Raw genomic sequence first — 20,894 nt, 5'->3', positions numbered from 1 at the left:
GCAACCTTTAATGCTTTTGTTGTATTCAAGGATTGGTCTCCAGATACAAAGATGACTTTTGTTCAGTTTCAGCAGTCTCTAATAGGCAGCCTTATTGTAGCAGAGCAGGCAAGTGTTTCTAGAGTTGGAGTGGTGGAGGATGCGGAGTTAGAATCCATTTTGAATTGCTTCGTTTCTTTTACACGTGTAAGTTTGAGCTTTTGTTGTCTCTGAACGCACTGTCTATCACATATGTTATCTTATGTATATTTGTTTAAGTAAAATAAGCCTGGTTCCACGCCATGGGCTTGCAGCTGGTTTCTTTCCCTAACTGGGGCACTGTACTCATTATAATTGTGTGTTCACAATAACTAACTGACCTCGGCTGTGGTATTTTGGGGAGGGAAAGGCTGATATCTATACCTTTGAACCACGTAATCCTTTGAAGGGTCTCAAGAATGTGGGGAGTCAGGCAGCTGCAGAGGGGAGGCAAGGACAAAGCTGGGAATGGAGCCGGTGTGTGGAAACTGATTAACTCCTTAAAATATCTGTATGACGTATATCATTATTTACACATTTTATGTATCCTTTGATGTATGAGTATAAATATCACTGTTAAACGCTTTATGCTAGCACACTTTACTTCGGGCCTGGGATGCCAGTGGTAAACCTGTCCTCTTTGCTGCAGCAAAAATAAACAGACCTTTGGTCATTGATTTTTCACTCCGGCTCTCCGTGTCAAAAACTCCTTTGTAAATGCATTTGTAAGTATCTGCAAATATGTGCATTTGACAATTTGGCGCCCGAATAGGGACCTTCCAGTGGATATCTTCAGTAGCTCTGTCAAGAGACGTGCTGCCAGTGGGGGGACGCCGTTCCGGAGGTGTAGATTCCAGGGGCCCCTGCACAAAGACTTAGTTTCAAAAGCAGCTGCATCTTATCCACCGGGCAGGCCTCTCCCCGCTTTCTCATGATGTCCCAGCGAAGTCCCTGAAAACATCGGTTTTTATCTTGACTGATTAGTCTGACACGGGCGGCCGGAGAGAAATCCAGGAAAAAGCAGATAGTCAGGTAAGACTGTTCCTCGCTGGCTACTTGTCTGCTTTAACTTGCATTTGAGAGAATAATTGTTTTTGGATAACTTATCATTTTTGGGAATGATTAGTTCTTGGTAAATTTGCATTTGTACAAGGTACCATTTGACAATTTGTATTACACGTGTTTTTCTGGTTTGAGTAATTTGCCCAGGCCTGGAGCAATTTGTAAGTTGGTAAATATTTGAAAAAGGTTTTTTTTTTTTTTTTCTTCTTTGGTGCACATTTGAAAAAGGTTTTCTTTGGTGCACATTTGAAAAAGGGTTTCTTTGGTGCATGTTACATTTTAAAATTTGGTGTGTGTTGTCTTTTGAAAATTTAAAAGGTTAGATATGGGAAATAAGAAATGTGGGCAAGGGTTATGTCTTTGTTTTCGCCGAAATCATGTGCCACGGTTAGATAAAAAGCAACCGATCCCAAAAGAGGGAACACCAGGGTGGGACATGTTAAAGGATTATGGTTTAGAGAATAATTTGTATAATAGTATATGGCGCAGGTATACTAGACATTGTCCTGACCTCCAGTGGCCAGAGGATGGGTCTTTTGATTTAAAGAAACTAACCTACCTACAGGAATGTTTGTTTCATAAAAAGGCTAGACAACATATGTTTGAGGTATACAGAAAATGGGAAATGGAGGCCAATAAAAGAAAAATTAAATCAGATAAACTGATAGAGAGGGAAAACAGGAGAACCATCATGCAGAAGGCCGCCCTTTATCACCAGTCCCAAACCCAGAAAGGGATTGAATCTGAAGATAGAGTCCATAGGGCCCAGGTGGAGGGAAGTTATGTATCAAAGCCAACAGAAACCAAACATGCATTAGAGGAAGATGAGGTAATGCTACAGCTATTAGATAATAGCCCTACTGCACCTCCACCTTACACACCCCCTGCAGTAGCCCAACCTATCATGGGGGCACAGCAACAGCAGCAAGGGCACAATTTGGGAAATCCAGGTGCACCACTACAGCAGCATGTGCCACAACCACCACAGCCTCTAGCCCAAGCTACCCCAATAGCCCAAGTCCTAATCCCTCCGCCACCTGCCCCACCACTACCAGCCAGCACTGCAAGGTTACCAATAAGGTCCCCTGCCCCTAATACCCCAAATGGACAACGCCGGCAGTGCACAGCCACACACTCACTTTCACCCATATGGAGCACACCTATTAAGTCGATTTCGCCCCCTAGTACCCGCTCCACTATTGGGGATGGGGAAAAACGGGTTATCAAGAATCAGTCAGAGAACTGGATGTCACATCCTATTTACACCCACACCGATATTATGGACACAATACAACAGATGTCACATTTTGGACAGCAATTAGCACTACAGTATATGATTGAAAAATTGGAGAGGGATTGGAAGTCTTGTATTACAGATTCTACCCCTCTCCCTTATGAACAAGAATTATACCAATTATGGTGGGACAGTGTGGCTTGTATTCTTGATAGTAACAGCATAAATGAGGGAGTACGCATTTGTGTCATAGCCAGGGAAGATGTTCTCAATATATATGACAAGGGGTACCCAATGAGGGAAGTGCACCCTGATATGCCCACTGCAGCTGCAGTTGCAGCAGCAGCTGCCGCCGGACGACCAGCTCCCGTGCCGGTGGCCCAATTTGTTCATATACCATGGAAAAGGGAGGAGGTAATGGCTATAAAGAAAGACTTGCCAGACCCTCGAAAGAATCCAGCTGGATTCTATCGGGACCTTAGAACTGCCATTTCCACCACAACCATGACACTCAAAGACATTGACTATTTTTTTGGTGTTTTATTGGGTCCTGAAGTTTGGCATAAAATTAGAAGAGTAGATGATGCACCTACTTTGGGAAATACATGGGGGGGTTTAGAAGCACGGGAAGCACAGAGGGCACCAGGAACCCTGCCGCATCAGGATATTTTAGATTTACCTAACCGGATATTGACTAAGTTAGAAACTGTTATACCTCTTCAGACTGTGGATTGGGGAAAACTTGCCACTTATAAACAGAAAATAGGTGAAGATGTCCCAGATTATTTTACTAGAATTGAACAAGCTTTCATAGATTTTAGCGGTCAAGACCTCGCCACCGTAACAGGTGTCACACTATTTGTAGAACGCTTTGTTAATGGCCTTCTACCTGAAATATCACAAAAATTAAAAGCAACAGAGAGTTCGTGGATGACGAAGGGACAGGCAGAGATTTTACAGATGGCACAATACTATGAGAGCAGGTACAAGGAAGAATTAGAAAAGAATGAGAAGTCAGTAAAAGAATTGAAGAAAAAGGTATTATTACAGCAGGCATACCCCCAGCGGGATACAACCCCTCAGCAAAGGGGTGGCCCACCAAGGGGACGGGGAAGGGGTCGAGGCCGAGGTGCATCTGCACCACCCCAAGACCGCCGATTAAATATCAACCAATGTGCCTACTGTAAGCAGGATGGACATTGGCGTGATACTTGCCCATTACTGGAAGGAAGACAAAGTATGTCACTTCATAGAGGGAACGCGGCAGGTAATGCACGAGGACGAGGAAGAGGTAGAACTGATCAGAATTCGCAGAATGAGAATCAGGTCCCGCGTAACACTAATATTTTTGACAATGCATTTGAACGACAATATTATGCTGATGATTTCTTTTCTGAATCCTACAATTATTAGGACAGCCACAGACAGGGCCAGGGGCGAGTAAGTATTCCTGTAGATCAGAATGGTCCCTACATTGATGTAAAAATCGAAGGAGAGGGCCATAAGTTTCTTCTAGATACTGGTGCCACCAGAACATCTATTGCACATTCTGCAGTCCCCGGGGCTCCCCTGTCTGGGCTTCATACCACATCAATTGGGATTTCTGGGATCCCCGTGGTGAGCCCCATCTCAACACCTATGAGAGTAACTGTAGGCCCATTTACAGTACACACGCCACTCTCTTTAACATCAGGTTGCAATGAAAACTTGTTTGCATTAGATTTGTTAAAAAAATTAAATGCAGTTATTCACTGTTCAATGGATGGTGTCTATGTAACTATGGATAGTGTTTCCCCAACTCGGTGCATGTTCTCACAGGAATACGACTTACCCCCAGAGCTAAAGGAAATAGACCCTCGCTTATGGGCCAAAGGCAAGAATGATGTAGGCATTATGGATATCGACCCTATTGTAATAAAAATCAAACCAGGTGCCCGGTTACCTTGTGTTCCTCAATACAAATTACCTAAATCAAGCGAAAAAGGGCTCAAGGCAGTCATATCTGATCTTGTGCATGCAGGTGTCATAAAGGAAATAGTGAGCAGCCCATGTAACAGTCCAATCCTTCCTGTTGTAAAGAAACAAAATGATGCTAATAGATTAGATGGTGAGCAATCAGTTACTGATAACACAGTATATCGATTAGTTATTGATCTCCGAGAAATTAATAAAATAGTAATTCCCCAGTTTCCCGTGGTCCCAGACATGAATAGTCTTTTCACCATGATTCCACCCTCTGCGTGTTCTTTCACCGTAATCGATTTGAAGAATGCTTTCTTCAGCATTCCAATTGCCGAAGAATCTCAATATTTGTTTAGCTTCGCGATTTTTGGTAGATCATTCGCGATGACAAGAATTCCTCAGGGATTTGTTGAGTCCCCGAGCATATATAGTCAATGTCTTAAACGTCAATTAGACCAATTCAATCCACCTTCAGGCTCTGCATTGTTGCAGTACATTGATGATATTTTAATTGCCTCAGATTCCATGACACAATGTAAGACTGATACTGTTGCATTATTACATCATTTAGCACCTCTGGGCCATAAGGTGTCCCTTCCAAAATTGCAGTATTGTAGAGAGGAGGTCACCTATCTAGGACACCTCCTCTCTAAGGAGGGAAGGAGATTACATCCAGACAGAATTAAACTGGTTCATACAATGACTGCACCACGCACCCCTTCTGAAGTCCGAGCATTTTTGGGATTTACATCCTTTTGCAGACAGTGGATTCCAAATTTTTCACTTATAGCAAAACCATTGACTGCTCTGACACTTTCAGATGTGCCCTCTCCTGTACCTTGGACTGACAAATGTGAGGAGGCTTTTCAAGATTTAAAAAAGGCGATGTGCTTTGCTCCTGTATTGGGTAATCCGGATTACAGCAAACCATTTGTTTTATTTGTGCATGAAAAGCATGGCTGTACATTGTCTGTTTTGACACAGGATCAAGGTGGAAGACAACGCCCTTGTGCATACTTCTCTTCCACCTTGGACACTGTGGAGCAAGCTTTGCCTACTTGTCTTAGAGGAGTGGCTTCTGCAGCAGCTGCGGTGAAACAAAGTGAAGGGTTTGTTGGTGGCAATCCGCTCACTGTGATGGTTCCTCATGCCGTTGATATTTTGTTAAACAAGACACAGACGCAGCACCTCACCAGTGCTCGTCTAACGGGTTACGAATTAACATTGTTCAGTCCAAATATTACTTTAAAGCGGTGCAATGTCTTGAACCCAGCTACGTTACTACCCCTCCCTCAGGACAATGTGGAATTTGATCATAATTGCATTTTTGCCACTGAGGAAGAAACCAAGGGACGGGTAGACTTAACAGACACTCCCCTATCTGACCCACAGGGAGAGCTGTTTGTAGATGGGTCTTGCTTCAAGTTACCAGATGGTACGACCACTGCAGCCTATGCCGTCACCACAGTCAAAACAGTGGTTGAATCTCATAGAATCCCGCAAAATTCGGCACAGGCTGCAGAATTAATTGCCCTCACCAGAGCTTGTGAAATAAGTGAACATCTTAGTGTTAACATCTACACTGATAGCCAATATGCGTTTGGAGTAGCTCATAATTTTGGGCGACTCTGGGCGAAGAGGCTTTATCACGTCACATGGCACTACCATTCAGCATGGCAACTTGATTGTGACACTTTTGAATGCTCTCAGCCTGCCCCGTCAGGTCGCAATCATTAAGTGTAGTGCCCACAAAAAAATTACTGATGATATAGGACGAGGAAATGCTTTTGCAGATGCTACAGCAAAAGCAACAGCACGAGCACCATTTGACAATGCATATGTTGAGAGTAGCATCAAGGGAGAGCCCCAGAACGAAGTATTAGAAAATACCATGCAGTGTGTGAGAGATATTCAAGCAGAAGCAACAGCAGAGGAAAGGGAACAGTGGGAGAAGAACGGTAGACTAGACAGTGAGGGTTGTTACACAGATGACACAGACAGAAGAAGATGGATGTTACCTAATTGTTATGTACACGCTATGGTTACTATGGCCCACAGTCCTGCACATATCAGTGCCCAAGGCATCAAGACAACTTTGGACCATGTTTGGAGTAATCCTCTGATATCCAAAGCTGCTAATAACCTGGTTAAAAGTTGTATGGTGTGTGCAGTGCACAATGCAGGAAAAGGGACCCCTACGCCCCCTGGCCACTTTGCCCCTCCTGATCTCCCCTTTGAAGCTATACAGATGGATTTTATCCACATGGAACCGTGTAACAAACTGAAATACGTGTTAGTGGTAGTATGCATGTTTTCAAAATGGATAGAGGCCTACCCATTAAAAGACAATGGTGCCCTCTCTACCGCAAAAATATTACTAAAAGAATATTTTCCTAGATACGCATTGCCACGATTAGTCTGGAGTGACAATGGCAGTCATTTTTCTAATGAGGTAATGGAGAAGGTCTGTACCGCCCTTAACATCAAACATCGATTTCATGCTGCAAATCACCCACAATCAGCGGGCCTTGTAGAAAGGTATAATTACACCTTGAAGAGCAAAATAGCTAAGATTTGTGCTGAGACCAACTTAAAATGGCCAGATGCTTTGCCCCTAGCATTAATGTCCATCAGGATGACTGCCAGTAGCAAGTCACGATTATCCCCCTATGAAGTTGTCATGGGGAGGCCAGCCAATATCTGGGGGGTACCACGACCAAAGAAGCTTTCTGAAGTGCAATATCCTTTGTTTGTAGATTACTGTAAACAATTGACTAAAGATTTGCGTTTGATCCACCAACAGGTCAAGGCCAGCCTACTGACTCCTCTTGAAGGCCCTGGTCACCCTTTTAAGCCAGGGGATTGGCTTATGACAAAGAATTTTCAAAGAACCAACAGTCTTCAGCCCAGGTGGCGGGGGCCAGCCCAGGTACTGCTTGCAACACAGACAGCGGTGAAAGTGGAAGGAAGGAAAAACTGGATACATGCTAGCCACTGTAAGCGTGCACCAATTCCACTACAAAGTACTCTAACAGCAGAATTACCATTGTCTCCTGATTACAGAGAAGTAGGGAGACAGGAAACACCTCCACAGGTTTCAAGTGCTACTTCTGCTCCTGAGGTGACACAGCAGCCCAGTGACGAAGAGTTGCTGTTTGAAGATCAACAAACTCATCGATACAACCTGCGTCCTCGCCCATCCAAATGAACAGAATTTTGAAGGTGCGTAAGGTGGTGACCCCTACGAAAAGCTACATTTACATCTCCCTGATAGCTCCTAGCTTGGAATTGCAAACTGAGGTCTCTTCTGAATGGCCAAGGAATCCTTTGCTCAGCAGAATACGGCACGCCTGCCTTCATGAAATACAGTTCCCCGCTTTCACCGCCACCGGCATTTCCGATGCCATTGATGTACCAGCATTAAAACGAGCTATCCTCACTGTTGTTACGCACACTTTGGGCGACGAGGTTGTAAATGACTGTGATGACTAAATTTTCAGCATGAACAGGAACACGGGTGACTAGCCTGTGCAACGACACCAGAACATTGGTTAGAACAATTGTCTCAACGAGAACACAAGCATAGTGGGATGCAGCTTGTGCAACGCTATTATCTGTGTTAAAAGCAGTGGGTAAATGGAGTTAACAGTTCTGTGACTGGCGAGAAAAACCAAGTACCAGTTCTACGGAAGCGGCCAGCCATTAGGGTTGGTGCGGTTTGTAGTCCCAGCGGTAGAAAAAAAAAAAAAAAAAGGTGCCCTTTTCTGTTTAATACTCAAGCACATCACTGATCTGGTTGAAAATTGCTGGCCTCCGCCCTCATTTTTGCTGAGACACTGAACGAAACTGACAAACTATACTGAAGACGAACTTTGAAGTATCGCGACTTACTCACTGGGAGTTGAGACTCACCAGGAGTTAAAACTCGAAAAGGAGAAGATAAGGGACCTAGGATCAAGCCAACATCTATTGTCCCGTATTTGAAAAAAAAACTTGTTCATGGACCAACCAGTGCAGCCTAACTGCTAGAGTGGAAAGCACGGCGGTGCTGAACCCTAGTGGGTGTGAACATTGAAGGAAAATGTACTTATCTGTATCTATACGTATATGATTATTAGTATAGTGATATCAATATTTTGCATTTACATATTTGGTAATTGTGTGGGTATATTTTTGAACACACGTAGGCGGTTGAGACGAGTAAAACGGTATCATAGAAAGGTTGTAGGACCAAGGAGGAGAGCACAATAAAATTATGAAAATATATCCATTTGGCAGGACAAATATCCCTCTAGAGAATAGGGAAGAGTGGCCTTATAACTATTTCTACAAAACAACAATGAAGTACCTAGTGACCCTTATGTTAATATGTATAATGTCCAGTGGTGTTGCATCATTGTTGCAAAATCCTACCTTACATCCATTGATAAAGGTTCATGGAAAATTAGCGGAGACATTAAGTCTCACTGACTGCTGGATTTGCCGGCACTTGTCTAGACACCCTGAGGATCCTATAGGCCTTTATGAAGTACCAGTATCACCAAGCGAATATGAAAGAGGGGAAGTGTGTCTTGTACCAAATACCACTTGGAGATGTGACCAACAAGAATATCAATGGTACCCTAGGTGTGCGGTGCTCCCTAATACCCAGGCAGAATACAAGCTCTCCCCGATGCCTGGAGAGAATGCCACACTTAAAATGTTTCCCATATGTTTTGGTACCTATTTTTATGGGCAAAACCCAGAGGCAAAATACATGGGAAAGATCCCTCCTGAACAGTGTGTTTATACTTTGTTATTTGATATAAAAACAGGGAATTGGGATCTTGAAGGAGAGGAGAAAATAGACAGAAATTGGACAGCGTTAATTAATGGGACTCATCAAAATTACACTGTAAATTATTGGAACCTGACTGTGGGAGAAAATGAGATTCTGGTAGATCCAGAAGGATTGTTATATGATCCCTCCAGAGAACAAGATAGAAATGGGAAAAATTCACCTGTAATATTATCCCGGGTTTTCCTTGGCCCCCTCTGGACGGCTAGATGTTCATATGTTGCACCCTGGGCAAATGTATCATTGCTAAATACAATCTGGGAAGATTACAAGTATTGCAATAATTCTGAGCATGACACCCCAGAGGGTGTAGGACTGCCCCGAATAAAATACAGCATTATAAATTCACAAATCCAGGGAGGCATGTACTTCGTATGTGGAAGAACTGCATATAAAGTACTACCTCTAAACTGGGAAGGGATATGTTCACTGGCATATTTGGCACCCAACATTACTGTGATATCAAATATATCATCTTCCCAGCCCCTTAACATGGGGAGTTTTGCACATAGGTACAAACGAGGGATACCCATACTGGAGGAGCGAAAGAACTGGGTATTTCAAGTGTTACATGTTCTTATTCCAGGATTTGGAATTTTCGATTTACAACTGGCAATGATGAATATGTCAGCTGAATTAGCCATTGCATTTAATGCCACCAGGGAGGCCATAGGAAGTGTACAGATAGAGATAAACTCTGCAGCCCAATTGGCGATACAAAATCGGCTTGCCCTAGACTTGATTACAGTACAACAAGGAGGAGTATGTGTTTTAATCCAACATCAGTACCAGCAAAAGTGCTGTTATTTTGTCAACAAGTCATCAGAGATAGAATTGGATATTGGGAAAATAAAAGAAGCAGTACAGGTATTTGAAAAGGGGGGCCAATATGAAGGAGGTGATTTGAGTTTATCATGGTTATGGTCTTGGTTTGGGGGGTGGGGCTGGTTGTTTAAAGACATACTTTTTATAATAATAGCTATTGTATTAAGTTGTTTATTAGTACAGTGCTTACCTGCTCTCTGTTCCTGTTTAAAATTGTGTAAACTTCCGCCAGTGAAAATACTAGAAACAAATCGAGCTATGATGCAGAGAGAAGAGATAAATTCTCTAATGGCTATTGACCCCACTATCCTCACTACAGATACTGGTTGCTCATACCCATCGGTTGTTTATGTCCCCATGAATGCAAATTTCAAGGAAGTAGGAGTAAAATTCAACATATATGAGGAAATTTAGAACTATTCAAACGTTGATTATGTTCAGAAGAAAAAAAAAACTCAAAAAGGGTCGATTGTTAGAATCCATTTTGAATTGCTTCGTTTCTTTTACACGTGTAAGTTTGAGCTTTTGTTGTCTCTGAACGCACTGTCTATCACATATGTTATCTTATGTATATTTGTTTAAGTAAAATAAGCCTGGTTCCACGCCATGGGCTTGCAGCTGGTTTCTTTCCCTAACTGGGGCACTGTACTCATTATAATTGTGTGTTCAAAATAACTAACTGACCTCGGCTGTGGTTTGGGGAGGGAAAGGCTGATATCTATACCTTTGAACCACGTAATCCTTTGAAGGGTCTCAAGAATGTGGGGAGTCAGGCAGCTGCAGAGGGGAGGCAAGGACAAAGCTGGGAATGGAACCGGTGTGTGGAAACTGATTAACTCCTTAAAATATCTGTATGACGTATATCATTATTTACACATTTTATGTATCCTTTGATGTATGAGTATAAATATCACTGTTAAACGCTTTATGCTAGCACACTTTACTTCGGGCCTGGGATGCCAGTGGTAAACCTGTCCTCTTTGCTGCAGCAAAAATAAACAGACCTTTGGTCATTGATTTTTCACTCCGGCTCTCCGTGTCAAAAACTCCTTTGTAAATGCATTTGTAAGTATCTGCAAATATGTGCATTTGACAGCGGCTAGACTGATAGATCGCCACTTTCCTTTTTTTCCCATATATCATTTTAGATGGATAACAAAAGAAAGACAAACACCTGCAGTGAGGGTGACAGTAATCATTTAAACACAGTTACATTTGGGCATTCGAAAGAGACCAGGGAACCAAAACATACAAGGACCTCCACAACCATGGATCTGCCTACCTCAACCACAGCATCACCTTCTACTCCCCCACCAGACCTTTCCACTCAACAAGCACTAGCCACCATACTCCGCATCCGGAAGACCTCGGCTAGTGGAAGACCTTTCACCTTCCTCGTGGCAGAGAGCTGGAACACCCTGCCCCTGCACCTCAGGCAGTCACCATCACTGCATCAATTCAGGAAGGACCTTAAAACCTGGCTCTTCAACTGAAGCTCAGAGGACGAACCCCCTCATCACCTTGATACCCTTATGGGTGAGTATCTGAGCTTTATAAAACTGAGTGAGCCTGTAACATTCTTACTGGTGGTGCCGCAGTGAGTCATACTATGCAGCTAGGCAGCTATGGTCGGGGGACGTTTCCTGCCCCATTGCAGTGTGATTTCCCAATTTTCTTGGTGGAACGCAGAAGATTAGAACAAGTGTTACTACCATTTGTTTTTCTCTGCATTTGTACCATCCAAATGTAAGACCGTGTGTAGGTTATTTTGAGAAATGCCCTCTAATTCACATGCTAGCATGTGAACCCACAAATTCAGAGATGTGCTAATAACCACTGCTTCTAAACTCGATATCTTGTGCCCATTTCAGAAACATATAGGTTTCCTTGATACCTATTTCTCCACTACTCGTATTTTACCATATGAATTGCTCTATACTTGGTACACAATGAAAAAACACTGCAAGGTGCAGCTTGGTTATTGGCTTGGGTATTTTGAGTTCCTGGAAAACCCGCAAATCCTATGTATCCCTGGAACTATAAATGTCTAGCAGATGCAATGGTATACTGTTTCTGTAAACCCGCCATCGTAATGAGAAGTTACAAATGAAAACGTTATCAAAAATGCCAGTTTTTTCCTACTAATTTTCAATTTTTTTACATTTCAACATTTAGGGTCTGATTACATTCTTGGCGGATGGGATACTCCTTCACAAACATGACGGATAATTCATCCACCGTATTACAAGTTCTGTTATATCCTATGGAGCTTGAAATACGGCAGGAGGAATATCTGTCACATTTGTGACAGAGTATCTCATCCGCCAAGATTGTAATCAGGCCCTTAGTTTCTTTGAGAAAACCTTAAAGGATCTACACAAATGACCCCTTGTTGAATTCAGAATTGTTTCTACTTTCCAGAAAAGTACAGTTTTCTGGGATCCACCATGGGTTTTCACCATAAGCTGGAAGGAGATTAAAAACACAACTAATAGGAAAAATGGGCCATCTCCCAGTATAATGGCAAAACTATGGTGAAAACATTTGGTTTTCTGAACCAAGTCTGCCTGTTTAGCACCATAAACCTTTCACTGATGCCATTTGCAGGAAAAAGACAGACACTTATTTCTGTAGCCAAAAAAATCCACAGAATTTAGCTATATTTTGGCTTTTTTCTAGGTCCCCTCCAAGAAAATCCAACAGCCCTGAGTTCCACGAAGATTAGGAAGGGGGGGGGGAGGGGGGAGGGGGGAGGGGGGGGGGGGGTTGAGGCGCACAGGCTTAGTAGCAAAAGGTTTCAATATAGTTGCAAACATATGTACTAAGATCCTGGCCAGTATAAACAATGAATATGTGAATGTAAATTGCTTACACTGTAAGTATGAGTCAGAAAAACAGCAAATTGAAAATCTTAAAGAAACCCCAAACGCAATGGGCACTAAAATAAAATGTGAACTGGAAAGGTATTCCTTAGCCTTCATGGACATAACATAACAGAATGTATTTAAAAAGGTCAATCGTTTAAGTCCAACAGAAATAAGCTTATGGACATGGACTTGAGGGACAATGATTTAATTTTTTTCACTAATAACTTAATTAGGACTTCAACAAAACAACCTATGTAGTGTTCTACTCCTGGTTTAATAACTATGAATGTAGACACCATGGGATTGGCATTCTACAAATTAGTTATGTTTCATAGGTGATAGGGGTCAGCAGGAGCAATCACCACTAGGAAAAAAACGTACATCTGAAGGATCATTAATGTGGAATCATAGTTTGTCTCAATATCTGTTGAACGGAGTAAAGAGTACTACCAGTCACCTCATCAACCTGAAGTGCCCTCAAATGATTCTGCTAGGTTCACTAAATGATGATGCGTTAGCTATGGGAATACGCTAAAATATTTCCAAGTCTGCTGCTTGCTGAAACAGCCATTAGATTGTGTTACGACGTAGGAGTGTTGCATAAACCAGCACATAAAAGTGTGGAAAACTGGACTTGCAGGTGCCGAGGTGTGTGATCAAATGAACAAAAGCTTAATGATGCCTGAGAATAGTCAATAACCATGGCAGTGGAGAAAATACGAGAAAAGGGTAGTGCTTCTATCAAAAGTATAAAAAGATGATTACACAGAAAAACTGCGGACTTTAGAAAAAGAGGCAGGCTAATATATGGGTAATAGAAAAGAAGGATATAGTAAATGCCTTTGGCTTCTGGTGGCCTATGCAACACTGTATAGTGATAGCACAGGAAATCTGGTCCGATTTCCTTAAGTCCCAAATCAGTGAGGCAAGTGACCATATCAATAACACCAGATCTGATCCACAAAGGTAGGACTGGCACATATTTACAACAGGTGACACGCACTGCAGCGCTCCTAGACTGGAGAGGGCATTAGAAGCCCTTTTAAAATTAAGATCCATGTAAATTTGCTTGTATCCATACTCCAACCCCATGTAAGCAGCTCTCCCAGCAGAGCCACATTCCAGAATAAAGGGAAGGGGGTATAATAATTTATATTTCTTTTTTTAAAAACTTGCATGGTGTTACCTTCTCACTAGATATCTTAGATAAGCTTTTTGCAAAAGTATTTACACACAACGTGACAGAATGAGCTGGTTCTCTTCATGTATTCAGGGAGGCACATGGTAGTTTTATGAAGGGCTAGTCTATGTTAGGCCAAATTGTGAGTTTAGACAAGCTCACTCAGAATTACGTTAGGTTGAGGGGGAAGTAACTACAGTTTTACAAAATTCACAGCCGTTTTGGGAGGGTGGATCGTTCAAGCTTAAAGAGTGGATGATTAACAAGGGTTTGATGCATTTGACCATCCTTCTTCTACCCAATGCTTTGCTGCATTGAAAACTCAATAAATGTCACACATTCAAAGTGAAATTAGTCACTATTGCCTAGTGGCACCAGCATTTTGTTATTTGTTATCAGCATTCTAAACTGTTTATCAACAGTGCACCATTTCAGTCAAAAACGTATGTCCAGAGGATAACAGTTCAGCTACCTGTTAACAATGCAGTCTGTGAACACATTAAAGTGGGACTGCAGCAATTGACAGAATGTCTTGGACACCACACAAAGGCAGAGGTAAATTTATTAAATTATCAAAAATCAAGTTGCAATACAATTACAAAAGCAAACAAGCATTTGCAATGCAAAAGGTCTCGCATTTGCTAGGGTTAGAGCCATTGGCGCTGTAAATTCATAACTAGACTTTTCTTGCCACGTAAATTGGTCAACCCTGCCTCACAATTTGGTCTTTTACTGCCACATAATTCCAGTGGCCCTGCATATAACTAAAGCACTTCCATTTACCTACGTCCTCTATCTGAAGCCAAAAATGAAATTGTTGCAATTTGGCATCCTCATTTAAATCTGCCATGCTAATTCCAATAGAACACCACTTTCACCACTGAATCATCGGAGTTGCTGGCTGGCTAACACAATTCCCCCAAAAAAGACACAAAACAGCCACGAAGGAGTAACAAGAGCAATAAACTAGAAGAGTCACCCAAACATATCAAGTGTTCTAACAGTCATGGTGAAATAAGGATGTTAAGTTGGCCGGAATCATGGTCATAACTGCAATAAGGAGAGATTAGTAGAACATATACAATTATTATGTAAACCCAATAAAAACCATTGTCAGAAATAAACTTCTGGAATTAGACTGTAATGCTCAGAACAGCCCCTAGAGGACACCATAATGAAATAGGATTTGTAATAAACAATGTAATGTAACCATATAGTTAGCCCCTAGAGGACATAACCACATGAAAAGAAAACATCAGAAAGTAATGCAGTGTAACCATATATTGAGACCCTTGAGGGCACAGCACATTACACATTTCTAAAGCTAGCAGGCCTACTGAAATGAAATTACAAACAAGGCCTTTAAATCAAAAACTACTCCCAGCTGTAAAACAAGAGTTATAACCATGCGAGTGCTTAAAAGACACTGAATGGTGGCAGGGCGTATTATTTTGGAGTCACTATTAACCTAGTGTGGGGACCCAGAGATGACGTAGACAGAAAGAGCACATTGTGGTGAATGTTTTGAAGGTGGTCCCATTGTCCAAGGACCACCACAGGCTGAGTTGTGAGCAAAAATGTTTTGTAAAAGTAATGCCCTGCAAAGCATTATGGGGCGAGTTTCCTGAGGGCAGCGAATACTGCAGTACTGGCTCTCACACTGTGCCAGGAGAGCCTCTGAGGATTTCTGTTATTTTTTTTAGGCAAAGCATTTATCAATTACAAGTGTTTTTGTAAAAGTTATGAAGCGTGAAACAGAGAGCCAAAAGAAATGATTCTGATTGGGTGCTTTAATGTCGCCGATGGTGTTCCGCACTGTGACCGTCATGGAGCACGAAGGAGAGAGACAAAAGAAAAAAAAATAGTTTGCACATGCTGAAGTGTAATCGGCAAACGCGCAACAATTCATGAAACTGGGTCAGTCTGCAAGGCAGTAACAAAACCGCCCCAATGCGGGACAATGTTGAAAGGCAAGTCCACAAACGAGTGATAGTGACAGGCATTGTTAAAAGCCCACAGAACACTTACAACAGGTTAAAAAGCGCTTGTGTGCGTGATCTATAAATGAATTTTGAACAGAAAGCACGTCTCCTGAAAGTGTCTGCCTAGGATAATTTGGTGTAACATTTACAGTGGACTTCACATGGAAGCTACGTAGGCAGCGATTGCTTAAAAAAACATAAAAGCTATAAATTCAGGTCTCTTAAAATGTTATTGATTCTAAGTTCAGCCTTATTACAAATGCCCAAAAATACACACAGAATAGTTTGTCTATTACCAGATACTATTATCTAAATCTGTGAACGTCTAACCCGCACTTTAGCCTGGTGTTTTAAATACAATTAAATAATACAAATGTAATCAAGGCACATACTTAAACTCAATTCAAGTGTCACAGCAACCCCCATCCCCAAAAAACACTGCTTAGCCTTAACGACATTATTGCTCTACCCCTCCCACCCCCCCTTCCCCACCAAAATCTAAAAATAGGATTATGCCATTAACACTGGTCAGTAACACAAAGGCAAATCCTCTAATTACTCTGAGGCAATCACGGGGTGGTTAGTAAGGCCTTACAAAAACCACGAGTATTTATTTTCGGATTGTCAAGACTAGAAACAACTTAATCATTTAATATACCGAAAACATAATATTTAAAAGGAGAACATTTTTTAAGTTTCTGTACTTGTTTATTAGAACCCTTGCCCTTACAAATGTAATGTTGTTTTTTTTATCCACGTGCCTAATCCATATCATACGTTTTAAAATAAACAGATTGACGATAAATCAAAGAAAATTCACATAACCTGATATTGTTAACCATATGCATAAATTATTCACAAAAAAAGCCTTCCATCACCAGTTACTATTTACCACCCATGGACATCTTTCGCTTCAAGTTCTTAGCCTCCATCTGTAAGTACTAGTGTTATGCAACAAAGGTTTTTAACGAATTGCACGTTTTAAAGCATGATGCACTTAGTGCTTTAAATGGGCAGGTAATGTCCAGTACTAAGTACCTGCACATCTTGAATTTGACGGGGAGAGTACCTACACCTTTCAGTACTGCTGCAATACATTTAATGGGAGAGCGCCTGCACTTCGCAGGTGCAAATAGGTACTCTAAAGAGTGAGTACCTGCACTTCTATATTTCAATTTAAACCACTGCACATAGTTCATTCACCATGTGTATGAAATTTAGCATGTCTTCGAGGCTAGCTGGATCTATTTAACCTTTCTACACCGTACTGCGTTTATGACTGGCAGCGATTGTTGTGGGTGAGAAAGTTGGTGGGAGATGGGGAAAGGCAAAGGAGTGACTTCTTAGACATAGGGTGAAATTCAGTATGGGTCAGGTAGCAGGTGCATCAATTAAGTGGTTGGCTGGAACGATTGGAAGTAGCACTCTGGTCGTAAAGGTGGGAGGGCGTTTAACAGTGTGGATGTGAACAGCAAAGCCTGGATGAGTATATCAAAATCTTGCTGGCAGCGGGTGTGGAGGGTTGGTAATCAGTAGCTATCAAAAGTCTTGGTGACAGCAAAGGTGCTAGAGTAAGTCAGTTGTAGTGTTGGTTAACAATGTATTAGTAGTAGTCGTGTGGGTGAGAGTGTAAGGAGTCTGTCAGTGGGTGGGGCACGGCTGACTCCTCCCCGGTCACTCACCAGGATGCGTTTGAAGAGGTTACTCTCCTTCGGTGGTAGCGGCACTGAGGGCATTGTGATGGTGGTAATGCTGGACTGGGCGCGTGGCTCCTACTTCCGGTGTCGGTGCATGAGCCTGAGACTGCAGTGCTGCTCCAAACTCTGGGGGCGCCCTCACCTACCAGCAGGGACGTAAAACTGTCTCGCGACGCTTCACACGCTAGTTCACTATTTTTTTTTGTTTTTGCCTTGAGCTTTCAACAGACGTCCATTCTCCCGCTACAAGATGGCAGCTGTTCAATACGCATGCGATGTCTGACGACAAAGGGAACGTGGGCATGACCAACCCTGATACATTAGAAAAGTGTCTGAAGCAGAGCATGGTAAAGTAGTCAAAAGAGTATAGCCCATGTGGACGTACGTTGCAAACCGTTTTTTGTGATGCTATCGTTACTCACAAAGGAGTCGGGTGGTTTTGTTGTCCAAGAAAGCAGATTTTCTGACATACCTTCAAGATGGCCGCTGCTGTCGCTCTGATATTTGACATTCCAATAGTTCTAGCTGTAGTGGAAGACAGCCCAAAGGGAGCCATGTCGGGGCCAGTCAAATGAAAACGGAAGCCTCCTTAATCACGTTACGCAGTGTGCTGAGGCTTTTGCGAGAGATTGTCATTTTTTTCACATGGGCTGTGGACTGACGCTGCGCTAGCCCTGTTAACGCTGGTATCTGAAGAGTCTTTATATGCACATACTATACAAACACGGCATCAACCTACATTCACAACGAGATGCGACTTGCTTCCATACTTTATTTCGGCCTAACTTGTTTTCGGTTTGAAGCTGCTAAGTGTCACGGGAAATGTAGTTTGGACATATTCTAGGAGGTGTAGTCTGTGCTCTGCTCGTGGTGCCACCATTGAGCTATGATGAAAAGGTCACTTGGGAGGAGGGGATGAAAAAGAGGAAGTGGGGTCCCTAGAGGGTGAGTACAGTTACCACCGAGGTTATGTTCCTTCACGTTCTTGCTTGTGAGATTAGTTAAATGTCCTACACTAAGAAGGAGGTCTATCTGAGTACACAGTTCCTGAGCACTTCCCCAAAGAGCGTTATTACAGCACATCTGTGTAGTGCTTCAAGCTGTATTTTGATAATATCACTGTACATCTGTGAATGTTATAATTTTTAGTATATGTTTTATTTACTATAGGGATGAAACCAATAGCTTAGAGAAGTCATTTTACCAGTCCACCACACCCCAGTTCTGCCTACTCCAATCCATCCAGCCCGACCGACTCCAATCCAATCCACCCCACTCGAATCTGATTTACCCCAACAGCCCTATCACTCCAATCCAAACACTCCACCCCAATCTAATCCACCCCACTCTAATCCACCTCACCCCATTTCAATCCACCCCACTCTACCACAGTATAATTCACCTCTCTCTACTCCAGTCCATTCCACCCAGTACCTCAATCCACTCCAACCCACTCCACCCTATTCCACCCCCACTGAACTCTACCCCTCTGTACTCGACTCTGACACTACCTCACTCTACAACATTCTAACAAATCCACTCTATTCCCCCTCACCACTTCGACACTCCATAGCACTAACTTTTAGCAATGCTGAACAGCAGCTGCACTGGTGTACAACATGGCAAAACACATTTCCAATAGCTCTTGTAATGGTCGAAACCTATTGACTTTGCCAGTGCTTGTTTTGTCCCCCAACCCAGTGGGAAGGACTGCAGAACTGGACCGTTCACCCATAATCTGGATTCTTATACAATAGAGACCTGTGTCCTAAACTCAAGGCCAAAGGCTATATTTTTTTAGGGATGAACTGTAAATAGGCTGAGTAACATATTTAAATGCCTTTTCGGCATCCAAAGCCAACAAAACAACTGCCTTTTGGGTAGTATGTACTTTTGCAAGGCATCCATACAATTATCTAAGATTGTGTCATGCCTGGTCGACCTATAAGTCATGAAACCAGATTGGTTCAGGTGTATTTAACAAGTACTGTATACAATCGGTTGGCTTGCACCTTGGCCAAGAATGTTATCTCAATATTCAACAGGAAGATGGGCCTATTTAAGCCACACGTCTCCTCTTGTTTACCGGTTTTGTATATCAAGACTCTATCCGCAGTCTTCAAATCTAGTAAAAGTCTCCATTCTTGTCTTATGCCATAAAGTAGGCAATTATTAGGCTAACCTGCTCCCTAGGCTTTTAAAGAACTCTGGGAGCAGACCATATAGTGCTGAAGTCTTTCCTCCTTTAAGTTGTTTAATCTCCTCCACAATTTCAACTACACTAATCTTTTCTAGCAATTCCCTATTATCCAGCATTACTGAAGGAGTCAATATATAAATCCTCCAATTCTCTAAATGAGCATGTGCCCCAGGCTTTATACAGGGCTTCGAGGTAGTTTGCAAATTCCTCTTCAGTCTCAGCTTTAGACCCTACTAATTCCCTACTCTATGATCTGACCCTCCCTCATCCATCTGTGGCTGTCCTCCCTTCTAGATAACCATGCTAGTAGTTTGTCTACTTTAGAACTAGACATGATTCCTGAGTTGTCTCTACCTTGTGCAGTGAGTCTTGCTGTAGGTTGGTCCTGCTCATCCTCCAGATATGTCGTCTTCTGACAAAAGTCTTGCAGCGACTTGGCCATGGATGCATTTGGGTCGTCATGCAGGAGCTCCATGAATATGTGGTCAATGAAAGACTGTGCTGTGATTTCCTCTTGGTGGAGGAACATCCTGGCACTGGGCAGGCTGCTTCATTTTGACATCACAGATCTGGGCACCAGTTTGACATGCTCACTGCGTCCACACGTGCAAGAAAAAGCAGAGTAGCCGCATCATTACCTTTTTGTCCACTTCCCCCTTCACAGTCCTTACTCCATGAGCGAAAGCTCCTGTTACCAGAAGAGTCACAAAGTTTAAAATGACCTGTTCGCATGCTTCCAGAGTGGCCCACCTCATTTACTGTCACATCATTTAGAAAAGAAGTACACTAATCTCACAATCTGTGTTTTTTTTACTTTCATGTCAGGTATGGTCACCCGACTCAGAAAAGTGGTGGTTTATGTTACGTAAGATAATGTTTGTGGGAAAGATAGATGGCCTCCTGTAGAGACCTCATAACATATCATCATATTATGATAAGGAGTAAGACATCTTGCTGTCGTGGACCTGTTCTTGTGAGTTGTTCAGATTCGTCTATAAGAGATTCTGGCAAGTGAAACCAAGACCCCTCC

The 20,894-nt window shown here is 42.4% G+C and overlaps 2 protein-coding genes across 9 annotated transcripts in view; one reads left to right on the top strand and one right to left on the bottom strand.

The window, feature by feature from the left end:
- The window catches only part of NAA16 (N-alpha-acetyltransferase 16, NatA auxiliary subunit), a 476,406-nt gene extending 458,164 nt beyond the window's left edge, over nucleotides 1–18,242 (bottom strand). For 2 of the 4 annotated variants that reach the window (XM_069205334.1, XM_069205337.1), the window contains exon 1: nucleotides 18,137–18,242. In XM_069205334.1, the coding sequence (XP_069061435.1) occupies nucleotides 18,137–18,220 (84 nt within the window). In that variant the 5' untranslated portion in view covers nucleotides 18,221–18,242. Of the gene's footprint in view, nucleotides 1–17,649; nucleotides 17,786–18,136 lie in introns of those variants that run through there. The other 2 variants (XM_069205335.1, XM_069205338.1) reach the window with 1 other exon arrangement.
- The window catches only part of MTRF1 (mitochondrial translation release factor 1), a 119,499-nt gene continuing 116,488 nt past the window's right edge, over nucleotides 17,884–20,894 (top strand). The window contains exon 1 of one of the 5 annotated variants that reach the window (XM_069205344.1): nucleotides 17,884–18,011. The gene's annotated coding sequence lies outside the window, so the exon portion shown is untranslated. Of the gene's footprint in view, nucleotides 18,012–18,068; nucleotides 18,610–20,894 lie in introns of those variants that run through there. The other 4 variants (XM_069205340.1, XM_069205342.1, XM_069205339.1 and 1 more) reach the window with 4 other exon arrangements.

This window comes from Pleurodeles waltl, chromosome 8 (assembly GCF_031143425.1).
Source record: "Pleurodeles waltl isolate 20211129_DDA chromosome 8, aPleWal1.hap1.20221129, whole genome shotgun sequence".
Classification (NCBI taxonomy): domain Eukaryota; kingdom Metazoa; phylum Chordata; class Amphibia; order Caudata; family Salamandridae; genus Pleurodeles; species Pleurodeles waltl.
The sequence above is the reverse complement of the archived record's forward strand: the minus strand, read 5'-3'. Positions and strand labels throughout refer to the sequence as shown.